Source organism: Cotesia typhae, unplaced genomic scaffold, assembly GCF_013202065.1.
Source record: "Cotesia typhae breed Kobodo isofemale line unplaced genomic scaffold, CoteBio_Ctyphae contig_48, whole genome shotgun sequence".
In the NCBI taxonomy this organism is placed as follows: Eukaryota; Metazoa; Arthropoda; class Insecta; order Hymenoptera; family Braconidae; genus Cotesia; species Cotesia typhae.
Window position 1 is genome coordinate 12,676,733 of NW_027423756.1, and position 13,364 is coordinate 12,690,096.

General features: G+C 35.8%; 1 protein-coding gene across 3 annotated transcripts in view; it reads left to right on the forward strand.

The window, feature by feature from the left end:
* The first annotated feature begins 410 nt into the window (after nucleotides 1-410).
* Nucleotides 411-13,364, forward strand: part of Trim9 (E3 ubiquitin-protein ligase Trim9) — a 67,790-nt gene continuing 54,836 nt past the window's right edge. For 2 of the 3 annotated variants that reach the window (XM_074246011.1, XM_074246010.1), the window contains exons 1-2: nucleotides 411-1,430; nucleotides 2,918-3,208. In XM_074246011.1, coding sequence (XP_074102112.1) covers nucleotides 939-1,430; nucleotides 2,918-3,208 — 783 coding nt within the window. In that variant the 5' untranslated portion in view covers nucleotides 411-938. The remainder of the gene's footprint in view (nucleotides 1,431-2,917; nucleotides 3,209-13,364) is intronic. The other variant, XM_074246012.1, reaches the window with a different exon arrangement.

The window sequence follows — 13,364 nt, forward strand, 5'->3', positions numbered from 1 at the left end:
AGAGACAGTCGATGGACTCCAGGAACGTTAGCGATCAAAATTGTACCTCGGATCTCGATCCATCATCGATATATATTAATAAAAAAATTCATCAATTTCAATTCTCGTATCTTGGAAAAATTTTTTACTCCAAATAAATTTTTTTTCTTTAAAAATTTACGAGTGGAATAAATTTTTTTTTAATCCCCAAAATTTGTCAACAATTAACAATTTTAAAAATTATTTAACGCACGCCCCGTATATTTCTCCCACTTGCCCAGAATTAATATAAAGTTGAAGCATCCATGAGCAAGATGTGTTGCGTGGTCGCGTTGCGCGGCAGTTCTTTGACTCTGCACTGAGAGTCAGTAAACTCAGTGCCGGCCTCAACGCTAGTATCGCTGCGGAACGCCGATCTCGACGGTCACATGCAGCTGCAGTTGCGTTCTATCGTGAATTAAACCGTTAGTAAAGTGTAACGTGTGTTGTTTTTATTTTTTATAGATTAATTGAAATAATAAAGTGAAGTGTCTTATTTATTAATTATTATTAAAAAGTGGTGGTAATTTTACTCCAAACTCAAAAATGTAAACAATCAATTTTCAATTGTCATACCGATTTTATCTATGGATTATTATTATCATTATTGGTTTGACAATAAGTGAATTTTGTTTAAAAAAAGTGAAAAAATTAAAAAAAAATATAATGGAGTGTTTCTCACTGGATGCTTACCGGTCGTGTACTTAATACCTTTCACGTTCGGAGCAGCCAGGATCGAACCGGTCTGACCGAAGGCCATAACCATAGTACAGGCATAAGTTGTATCGCGAAGGTAATAGCGGAACATCGGACTCTTTCCACGACTCAAAAAATAGAATTAAAAAAAAAAAAAATTTGGAATTAATATCGAGAAATCGGTCCATAGAGTCCTCGGCTCCATACAGAGTGATACGGTCAGAATGGAAGACGAATTGCGATGTCCTACCTGCAAGGAACTATTTAGCGATCCCGTTCTTTTGCCTTGTTGGCATGCACTGTGTTTATCATGTGCAGTAAATCTTCAAGCGCCACCAGATTCGCCTCCAGAATCAACAACCGACTGCTCAAATGCGCCCGGCTCTGACCAGGAGGCTGACAAATTGTCCATACTTTCAGAAACAGATTCTGGAGTTGTTTGCAGTAGCACCTCAACATCATCTAGACCCGGAAGTTACGTCGGTACTCCGGGAAATGGAGGGTGTTTTCCGCCTTCTGGAGGCACACTATGTCTCTCCTGTCCTGTATGCCACAAAAGTGTGTATTTTGACGAGGGCGGTGCCCATAATTTGCCAAAATATCGTGCAATGCAGAGAATTGTCGAAAAGTATCAGGAGGCAAGAAATGTCAGGCTACTGTGTCAGATGTGTGAGGGCGAACCCAGAGAGGCTACAGTCGCCTGCGAACAGTGCGAGGTTCGATCGATTCTTAATTTTTTCATCCACCTTTCCTTTTCTGAACAGAACATACACCTTTGCTCTATACATTTATACACAGATAACGATATATGTGGGGAAGTCACTCGCGTGTCTCGAATAATGATGAGCTCGAGTCTCCAGAGAGAATATTTATATATTTTTTTTGGTAGGATCTGTAGAGTAAAACTCAAAAGTAAAATACTCGCCGTTTAACGTTAACTTTAGTTAAAATTCAACGATGATTTGCGCATTTGCCTAATCATCTTATTAACTTAGTCCGGCGTGGAGGACCAAACAAAACCAAGAGCTCTTGCTACTCAAAGTCTACTCGTACGACATCTCTGATATCCATGGCTTAATTTAATTAGCTTTCTATTTAATTGCCCCACGCTAAAGGATTGGCTGTCTGGATGGTTAGTTGGCTAGTTGATTCGTTGGATAGTCAAGGGCTCCGATCTCTGATCCTTTAGTTAGGAGAAACTTTTGAAGTGATGGAAAAGGACGATAACGACCGGTCAATTTACTGTTTACATTCACATTTTATACATTTAATGTTTGTTTGCCTTTTTTTCTTTTTTTTTTTTTGCTATGTTACTTTTACAACTCGTTAACGTTTCTGCTCATTTTAGAGCAATTGAAACTTTGTCTTTGTGCTGCTGATATTACTCGGGCTCTATCTACGCTCCGATTGCGTATGTACAAAGGTATCGAGTAATGAGTGTACACAAGAAAAATATTAATTCATTTCAGTTTGAGTTTAATCAAAGCTTTTGTCTGGGTAAATTTCTCTGTTAAAAACTAACTTGTTACTTTTTTTTTGTCAAGTATACAAATATTCTCGTGTTCATTCAGATTAAAGCTTTTAATAAACTTTTGTTTTATTTTTATTGAGAGAGTAAATGAATTTTTTATTTAAAATTAATAAAATGGCTTTAATTATTGCGAGGTAAAATGAATTACGGGAAACATTTTTTAAATTGAATTCATTTTTAATGAAATTTAAAATTAAATTAATTTTGATGCACAAAATTTATGAAGCGTACGGTAAATTGACGAAAATTGGAGTGAAAATTGTTATTTAATAATTTGAATGTAATATAATTAAAAAGATAAATCATTTGGGTTTATAAAAAATTTAATGATATTTTTTTTTTTAATTTTTGGTAAATTAAAAAAAATTCGATAATGTAAAGGTCATTTACCTTTAAATAAAAATGGAAAAACAAAATCATGATTAAAAATACATGATTAAAACACACACTCATTAAACAGTAAAAATTTTTTTTTCTACCGAGGGTGATGTATTGATTTTTCCATGATTCGAAAACAAGTAACAAATACCCAGCCCCTTTTTATTTAGTTAATATTTACAAACCCAAAACTCGACAATTTAAAAAAGTAATTTATCAAGAAACTGTAACAGAATATGACCAAAAATATAAATCATGTTACTAAATAAATTTGTGTATCTGAAATGTTTTTAGGTACTTTATTGTGACGGATGCAGGGAGTCGTGTCACCCAAAAAGGGGACCACTAGCAGCCCACAATTTAGGCCCACCACGTGCCAGCTGGCAGAGCAGTGTTGGTAATAAAGGTGGCACACGCAACTTGAGTTCTGATGGGGCACCAATTTGCGCCGATCACAATACCGAGTCTGTCAGCCTCTATTGTGCTCTCTGTAAGATTGCAGCTTGTTCCCTATGCCTACGGGATCGTCATACCGCTCATCCTCATGATGTACTACCACTCGCCGCAGCGTGTAAAGCCCAAAAGGTGAGTCACACATCTTCTTTTCTCTGTCTCTATCTCTGCTCTCATACTTTCTACTATACTCCGTTTGCTCCACTCGTAAATATAAATCTCTTTTAAAAACTACCACGAAATATAAAATAGCGTTATTTCCTTTGTGAAATATTTTTTACCTTACGTTTTTTTCACACCAAGTAGGTCGGATAAACTAGCTAATATTTGAATGCCTCTGAAGCCCAAATAAGATAAAAAATTTTAAAGAAACAAAAAAACTTACAAAGCTAGTTTTAAATTCAAATCGTTTATACGACTCTCTTTTTAAAGTTCTAAGAATTGGGTCAAGTTTTGTACCAAAAAAGAAAAAATTATACACTCTCTTTTTTTTTTTGGTGTAATGATTTTATTTTATTCATAATATTTACATTTCAATGCTGCTCAAAGTATATTTAATATTGTTTTAACTATTTTCTTAAAATAGCCATTTGAATTTTATTTATTTAATGGGAATGATATCACGTTAAAAGAGCAGATGTCAATAAAACATGAGTTTAATGTTTAGATAAAATTTATTATTTTATCCTCGGACTCTATCGAGCTTAAAAATACAACGCAAATTGACAGTCTACTAAATATTCACATCCAGACATTTAACGTGTAGATACTATTTATTATCGAGTATTTTTTTGAATTATACACATATTTGCCCAATTAATTCTAATGATTTAAATTTAGCGACTTCGTTTTATTTTATTTATTAACTAAAAAGCCATTACTTTAAATCACTATCTCTATAATTAAATCGAAATTTATATTGAGATTAATTGGAAAAATTAAGCCCCTAAAGAATTCTTAACTCCATCCAAAGAGGTCATGTTATTTTAAACCTTACAAATTACGTGTACACGATCGTATAGCCTAGTTAGTTTCTACATAAGTGTAACTTTGAGTTATTTTACAAACACAGAAAATAGAATTTATAGTTTAACATTTTAATATTTGTTTCTTATCGTAAAAAATGGTAAAAAAATTTTTTTTATTTCAAACTCTATTTAAGTAAAGTGAAATAATTTTTTTTTATTAATTTATTTATTTATTTCTTTATAAAAGCAACTTAACAGCTCATAGGCCAATAGCAGGGTCTTTAAAATGTTTAATTTAATAAAAAACATTTTAAATTACCTTTCAATTTTCCTTTTAAAATTTTCTCAACCAAATAAATATAAATAACACGTGATTAGCAACAATGCATAGCTCCTATAAATATCTGAAAATATATCTAGTGAAATTAAAAACAAAGCGACACTAGTATACAGTGTAGCGACTCAGATCCACGAGCGTTGGGACGTAATAAATTTTATCTTGGCGATGTACAAACATTTGACTGGGTACAGAGAACAAGAGACCATCGACCTAGTTACCTTTCCACCTTTACAGGTAATATATATCTGTATATAACGATATATATATATATATATATATATATATATATATATATATATATATATATATATATATATATATGTATTTAGATAAATAAATGAACGTGAAGGTATATAAAGTAAATTTTAACGGATAAACTTTAATAGTGTCAAAGCTTAACGAATCAATCTTCGAATATATACAGACAGCCGTAGTATAGCTGCGCTATCGTGGTTTTTGGTCCTTCTTATTTTTCATTTTATTTATCTTTTTTCTTTTTCTTTCATCCTCATTCTCTTTCTCAATTCTCCCGGTTGTTTATATTAACGTCTCCCTCGCACTTTGTACTTAATACTTTCACGATGGAACGAACTCGTTGAGCCATGAAACACGCAACTTGGTGCTGTGTACATAAAACATGTAAACGAAACTAGTCGACAAGTTCTTAGAGTAAAGCAATTTGCATTTTTTTACAGAGTTTTTTAATTAGAAAAAAGGTATTACCTTTATGTTTATTTACTTTTTTAATAAGTCGATAACTTTTCAAGTTATTAAGAATTACATGACAGCTTTTTTACTTAATTATCTTGATTATACGGTAAGAGCTGATGTTGATGTTGATTATACGCTGTGTGTTCTCTCATTTTGTACTTATAATGCATGTAATTGAGAAAATAGCTATTTTGCTTAGCGTAGTAGTTAATAATCTTATAACAATGCAATGAGCAACCTAAGGAGTGTGTCAATAGTTATGTCAACTTTCTTATCTTGTTATGGATTTAATAAGAGTAAATAACCACCCGTCAGTTTTGTTATTATCTTCAATGTACGTGCTAACAGTAAATTTTATAAACTAACAATTAATAACAAACTTTATTTTTTATTTACAAAAAATTTTATTTTTATTTACAGTAAAAGTAACAATTTTTTTTTAATATTTTAAAGAAATAATTAACATAAAAGCTTGTTAATTTTTCTGGCTGGTAGTTTATTTGTTTATCCATATTGTAATTTTTTTTTCATTGCAAAAATATTGAATTTTTTAACATACAAATCCACCAAAAAATATTATCCTCTAAAATTACGTGTAAAAAGTATCTTCCGCAAGAGTACGCGTGAATTTAAGCGTTAAAAATATAACGTACGGAAAGAGTCCATAAAAATACGGTCCGTAGAATTTTATACACTCGGATATATTTTTAATTAAACAACAATTTTTACTATATTGTAAACTCCAATAACAAAAACACCATTTTTCATATTAAATGAATTACTTTGAGTAATAATTTATACTTTAATCTTCCTAGAAAAATTTCCGCCCACATTCACAGTAGCTGTGTAAATTTGCGATAAATATTCACGAACAATTTAAAATAAAATAAATAGACTGTGTAAAAAATTTCCGGTACTATATTTCACGTCGTGTTTTTTGAATTTATTTATTTATTTTTCGGCAAATGAACCTAAAAAATTTATTTCACACGCACTAGAGGTCCGCAATATTCACGTCCATTTAATTCGCAAAAATCATTGTGTATACACGACCATTTTATCAAAAAGTTCTTATTTTTTTATTTATTTATTTATTTATTTATTTAAGCGAACGTAATATCCAACCTCAGGCTAGAGAGAGTAGCAATATAAATAAAACATCAAAGAGTAAATAATGTTTATTATCAAAATTAGATAATTATCGTCGAAAAGACGAATCACGAGAGGTACTCGACACTCTAGTAAACTTAAACACCCTTGTACATAAATCTCCAATGTCTCCGGACCTCCAGTTAGATTCACACAAGATATATACATACAAATATATACGCACAGGGGATCACAAATATACTATAAGTATAGCAGTAATAAATCGAGGGTGGACGATCTGGATCTACAAGTTATCAGGAACTTTCTGACACTTCCGCAGTATATTGAGCTGGACATAACCCTTAACTTTTGGTTCAGTTCCTCTCTCTCTCTCTCTCTCTCTCTCTCTCTCTCTCTCTCTCTCTCTCTCTCTCTCTCTCTCTCTCTCTCTCTCTCTCTCTCTCTCTCTCTCTCTCTCTCTCTCTCTCTCTCTCTCTCTCTCTCTCTCTCTCTCTCTCTCTCTCTCTCTCTCTCTCTCTCTCTCTCTCTCTCTCTCTCTCTCTCTCTCTCTCTCTCTCTCTCTCTCTCTCTCTCTCTCTCTCTCTCTCTCTCTCTCTCTCTCTCTCTCTCTCTCTCTCTCTCTCTCTCTCTCTCTCTCTCTCTCTCTCTCTCTCTCTCTCTCTCTCTCTCTCTCTCTCTCTCTCTCTCTCTCTCTCTCTCTCTCTCTCTCTCTCTCTCTCTCTCTCTCTCTCTCTCTCTCTCTCTCTCTCTCTCTCTCTCTCTCTCTCTCTCTCTCTCTCTCTCTCTCTCTCTCTCTCTCTCTCTCTCTCTCTCTCTCTCTCTCTCTCTCTCTCTCTCTCTCTCTCTCTCTCTCTCTCTCTCTCTCTCTCTCTCTCTCTCTCTCTCTCTCTCTCTCTCTCTCTCTCTCTCTCTCTCTCTCTCTCTCTCTCTCTCTCTCTCTCTCTCTCTCTCTCTCTCTCTCTCTCTCTCTCTCTCTCTCTCTCTCTCTCTCTCTCTCTCTCTCTCTCTCTCTCTCTCTCTCTCTCTCTCTCTCTCTCTCTCTCTCTCTCTCTCTCTCTCTCTCTCTCTCTCTCTCTCTCTCTCTCTCTCTCTCTCTCTCTCTCTCTCTCTCTCTCTCTCTCTCTCTCTCTCTCTCTCTCTCTCTCTCTCTCTCTCTCTCTCTCTCTCTCTCTCTCTCTCTCTCTCTCTCTCTCTCTCTCTCTCTCTCTCTCTCTCTCTCTCTCTCTCTCTCTCTCTCTCTCTCTCTCTCTCTCTCTCTCTCTCTCTCTCTCTCTCTCTCTCTCTCTCTCTCTCTCTCTCTCTCTCTCTCTCTCTCTCTCTCTCTCTCTCTCTCTCTCTCTCTCTCTCTCTCTCTCTCTCTCTCTCTCTCTCTCTCTCTCTCTCTCTCTCTCTCTCTCTCTCTCTCTCTCTCTCTCTCTCTCTCTCTCTCTCTCTCTCTCTCTCTCTCTCTCTCTCTCTCTCTCTCTCTCTCTCTCTCTCTCTCTCTCTCTCTCTCTCTCTCTCTCTCTCTCTCTCTCTCTCTCTCTCTCTCTCTCTCTCTCTCTCTCTCTCTCTCTCTCTCTCTCTCTCTCTCTCTCTCTCTCTCTCTCTCTCTCTCTCTCTCTCTCTCTCTCTCTCTCTCTCTCTCTCTCTCTCTCTCTCTCTCTCTCTCTCTCTCTCTCTCTCTCTCTCTCTCTCTCTCTCTCTCTCTCTCTCTCTCTCTCTCTCTCTCTCTCTCTCTCTCTCTCTCTCTCTCTCTCTCTCTCTCTCTCTCTCTCTCTCTCTCTCTCTCTCTCTCTCTCTCTCTCTCTCTCTCTCTCTCTCTCTCTCTCTCTCTCTCTCTCTCTCTCTCTCTCTCTCTCTCTCTCTCTCTCTCTCTCTCTCTCTCTCTCTCTCTCTCTCTCTCTCTCTCTCTCTCTCTCTCTCTCTCTCTCTCTCTCTCTCTCTCTCTCTCTCTCTCTCTCTCTCTCTCTCTCTCTCTCTCTCTCTCTCTCTCTCTCTCTCTCTCTCTCTCTCTCTCTCTCTCTCTCTCTCTCTCTCTCTCTCTCTCTCTCTCTCTCTCTCTCTCTCTCTCTCTCTCTCTCTCTCTCTCTCTCTCTCTCTCTCTCTCTCTCTCTCTCTCTCTCTCTCTCTCTCTCTCTCTCTCTCTCTCTCTCTCTCTCTCTCTCTCTCTCTCTCTCTCTCTCTCTCTCTCTCTCTCTCTCTCTCTCTCTCTCTCTCTCTCTCTCTCTCTCTCTCTCTCTCTCTCTCTCTCTCTCTCTCTCTCTCTCTCTCTCTCTCCTTATAAAAGTATATAAAAAAGCGAGTATATAAAAAACAGGCAAAAATCAGATTGCTGCAGAAATCAACTAAACCATCTTCTAGAAAATCTCGATACAAAATTAAAGAGACCAGTGTCGCTAAAATCTACTAGCTCCAACGCCTCCTCAGTTTCTAGCTTCAAGTCAGCAAGCTCTTCTCCTCTTGAACGCACATTCAAAGCTCGTGGATCAATCTCGTCCTTAAAGTCTCCGATAACACCAGCTTCTCCATTATCTCCAAGTGATAATTCAGTTTTTCTACCATCTATCATCTCACCGACAATGTCAAACTTACCCTTAAATTGGTCCGAAAAATCGGTTGATGAAAAACTGACACTTTTAATGGAGAAACTTTGTCACACAGAACTCTTAAGTAACCAAAAACTTGAGGATTTAAATACGAGATTATGTGAAGTTCAAGACTCGCAAAAAGCTGCTGCGGTTAATTTAGCAGATTTAGCAGTTAATGTTAAAACAAATGCCGAGTCCATTTCTCAAATTAGTTCAGACCTTAAAAATTTAACTAAAACTAGAAAAGCTGATATGGATTCTGTCCATAAAAGACTATGTACCCTTGAGAAGTCAGCTCCTGTTCCATCTACCTCTTCACAGACGTCAAGTAATACCACGGAATTAGTTATTTCAGGTATTCCTGATGCAGTGGCGAAGGATTTAACACCAGATGACATTACAGCTGCGGTTTTTAAGAATCTAGAGTTACCAAATCTACTTAATAGTGTCTTAAGTTCCCGTAAAGTTGAAATCAAAAATAAGCAGCTACGAAATCAAAATAAGCCTTTATTACACTCTTATATTGTCTCTATGATGTCGACTCCAGTGCGAAATTTCATTATTGATAAGAAACGAAAAACAGGTAATCGCTTAGTTAAAGAGGTTTTTCCTACTCGAGTCGATATGGCTTTTCAGGGATCTGTTTATGTTAACGAATTTTTGTCTCCTGAAACGCATAGATTGCTACTAAAAACTAAGGAACAAGCCAAAGTCAAGAGGTTTAAGTTTGTTTGGGCTAGATATGGGCAAGTCTTTGCAAAAAGAATGAAGATTCGGTAAGACTTATGATAAATTGTGAAGCTGATCTCACCAAACTAGATTAACAGTCAACTGATTCAACTAATAGCTCAACTAAAAATATATCTTTATCACTAAATGTACTTAGTCTAAATATAAATAGCCTTGTTGGCCATACTGCTCAATTCTTAAATTTGATTAATGATACTCAACCAGACATTATTATCCTTGTTGAAACGTGGTTAAAACCCTTTCATGATAACAGTATTTTTTTCACTGAATGGCTACAATATTGTTCGAAGAGATCGAACCCTAAAACATGCAGATACTGGCTGTTACATCCAGGGAGGTGGAGTGGCCTGTCTTGTCCGTGAGTCCTTAATAGTCAAGGTTTTACAAATTTCAACTTCTGATTATTTAAATCAACCAGAATATTTAATAGCCGATGTCACCTTATCCTCTGGATCTCATCTCTTATTATCCTGCATTTACAGAAGACCGAAAGGGCTATTTCTCAACGAATTCTTTGACATTTTTTCAAGATTCGCTCCAAATTTCAACAATATAATCATAGCTGGTGATTTAAATTGTAATTTGTTGGATGATAGTTACACTGCAAGGCACCTGAAAGATTTTATTCTTGAATCGTCACTGTTCTGCGTACCTTACGGAGCTACTTTTCATAAAAATAACTATGATTCTTGGTTAGATGTCATCCTGCTTGACAGTGATAGTAAATTAGTTTCTTTTGCTAAATCCGATTCTCCGTTCATTGATGGCCATGACTATTTATTTTGTAAATATAAATTAAATTGTTCAAAACCAGCATCAAAGAAAATTACCTTTAGAAACCTAAAGAATTGTGATCATCAAGCTCTTTCAAGAACTTTGATGAACACTTTAAAATTGATAATGCTGTTCTAGAGAATACGGATCCAAATGAGTTGCTGATTTTCTTCAAAGCTGGTGTTCTATCTTCTCTGGATTTGTTTGCACCCGAAATCACTAAGAAGATAGTCCGTCATAGTAATCCCTGGTTTACAAAAGAATTAAAAGTGAAGTGCAAAGAACGTGATAAAATTTATAAAAAAGCCAGGAGAACTCAGGACCTAAATCTGCTTGCTCTTTTTAGAATTAAGAGAAAAAACTTAAAAGCTGAGTTGAATCATGCTCGTGAAGAATACTTAAAAACTATTCTTTCAAATCTTTCATATGGTTCATCTATTTGGAGTAAGCTTAAACATCTTGGACTAATTAAGTCTAACCCTTCTTCACCGCTAAACTTTTTTGATGCTCTTGAATTGAATGAGTATTATGCAAACATAGTAAGAAAGCATCCACCTTGCAGTAAAAATTTTGTTGATTTACTGCCGATGGACTATTCAAGACAAGTCAAATGTTTATTCAAGTGGACCACGATTGACATTGTAGATGTTACTAAGGCACTGCATATTACTCTTTCAAAGTCTAAAGGAAAAGTCCTGATGGATTGGATTTAAGATGGTTACGGGATCACCTTCCACAAATTTCACTGTTTCTTACTGCATTATTTAATAGATCTCTTGATACTGGAATATTTCCTGACATTTGGAAAGTTATTTTTATTATACCTTTGAATAAAACTTCACCGCCTAGATCTCCATCAGATACCCGACCTGTTGCAAATCTATCCCATCTGGCCAAAGTGTTTGAAAGAATCATTGCTAATCAAGTGATAACCTATCTGGAGGATAATGAGTTACTCGACCCTTTTCAATCTGGATTTAGGAAACATCACAACACACAATCAGCATTACTGAGGCTCACTGATGATATTAGGCAGGCGATGGACAAGAATAAACTTACCATAATAGTCTTATTTGATTTGAGTAAGGCTTTTGACTATGTTGACCCCAAGATCATACTGATTGCGTTATTTGAGCTTGGTTTTCAATGGAAACAATTATCTGGTTTTCTCCTACTTATCAAATCGCTCTCAGTCAATACTGAATAATCTTGGGACTCCAATTCAGCTCCTTAGAACTTCATCTGGTGTTCCTCAAGGTTCTGTGCTTGGTCCAATCCTGTTTTTAATTGTCATGAATTCTGTTGTCAGATGGCTAGTGTATTGTAACCATGGTCTGTTTGCTGATGACAAATATATTTATCTACATTTCTTTATGTATCAACTACAAGAGGCAGTCAGACAGGTCAACATTGATGCACAATCAGTTGCGGATTGGGCAAGGAAGCATGGCTTGGAGATAAACTTGTCCAAGACCAAAGCAATGATCTTGGGTTCAAATAGCAAGCTGAAACAACTGAGTAACTTTGATCTGCCACCTATTATTATAGATGGTGTCATAATTCCATATGTTGATACTACCAAGTGCTTGGGATTATACATCAGCAGGAACCTAAGTTGGAATCATCATGTCAAGCTAGTGGTTAGCAAAGTTAATTCAGCCTTGCATTCTCTCAAGGTTCGGAAGAACATTTTCTCAACTGACGTCAGGAAATTGTTAGTATCATCCACCATCTTACCACTTCTTGATTACTGTTCCATCGTATTAGTAGATTCAACATCTGAAAATGACTTAAAACTTCAACGTGCAATAAATTGCTCAATTAGGTTCATTTTCAATCTTAGAAAAGATGAGCATATAACACCTTATCAACGAGAATTGGGATGGCTTACTGTGAAATATCGTAGAATGTACTTCATGAGTTGTTACTTCTTTAAGCTACTTCAAGTTGGTAAACCCAAGTACCTACGAGATGCTTTTGTTGAGGAGACCGAAGTCAGACGTTCAGATAGGTTAGCAGCCAAAAACACTCTCTTTTCACGTTTCCGCATTTTGCTACGACCTTCATGGAGCGGTCATTCCAAGTGAGTGTAATACGATTGTGGGAAGAACTGCCTGAAGAGATTGTAAACTCATCTAGTCTTGAAGTGTTCAAAAATAAAATTTTTGACCATTTGTTGAACTTGGATTATTAATTTTGTTATTGTAAAGTGATAGGTTCTCTGATAATTACTGTTAGATTCTAAGTGTTAAATTCTCCAACTTTGTTATTTTATCGGATGTTATAAATTGAATAATTTAGTGAGTATGCTAGTTGAATCAGATAAAATTAATATAAATTTTTATATTAGATCTTTATTATAGTTTATGTACTTATATAATTTTTCTATTATTATTGTATTTGTAAATCATATTGTATTTAAAATTGCCATTTGGCTTGTGCCTTGGCATTAATAAACTATCAATCAATCTCTCTCTCTCTCTCTCTCTCTCTCTCTCTCTCTCTCTCTCTCTCTCTCTCTTCTGCACAAAGCTTGAAAGAGTTTTGATCATGATCATCCTTGTCTGGTGATTGTTCGCGCAATAATATACAAGCAAAGGATAAGTTATATCAATACAAAATATAAAACAACAAAAACAAGATGCACAGAGTTGTCGATGGTGGTGGTGGTGGTGACAGCTGGCCGCGATATCGCGTGTCGCGTGGGTGCGTCCGACAGTGGTGGCTTCGCCCTTGCATTTCATTCTATTTGGTGTACGGTCTACGGTCTACGAAACACCTGGTAACTTCCTGGCATATGGGACATGTTCTTCTACCATACTCTCATGTCAGGAGTCTCGTTCGTGTTTGAGTCTCCACTCCAGCACACACTGAACACATTCTCCGTCTCACACCCTCATCGTCTATAGTCGATGCACTAGGGAATCACTTCGTCCATGATTAGACTGATAAATTGCCACAAGCTTGGCAACATATATAGTCCATATACGTGTACATGTGTTATATGTCTGTATATACAGATAATGCGTGCAAGCTGCGGCAATTTTGTGATTGATCGATGAACG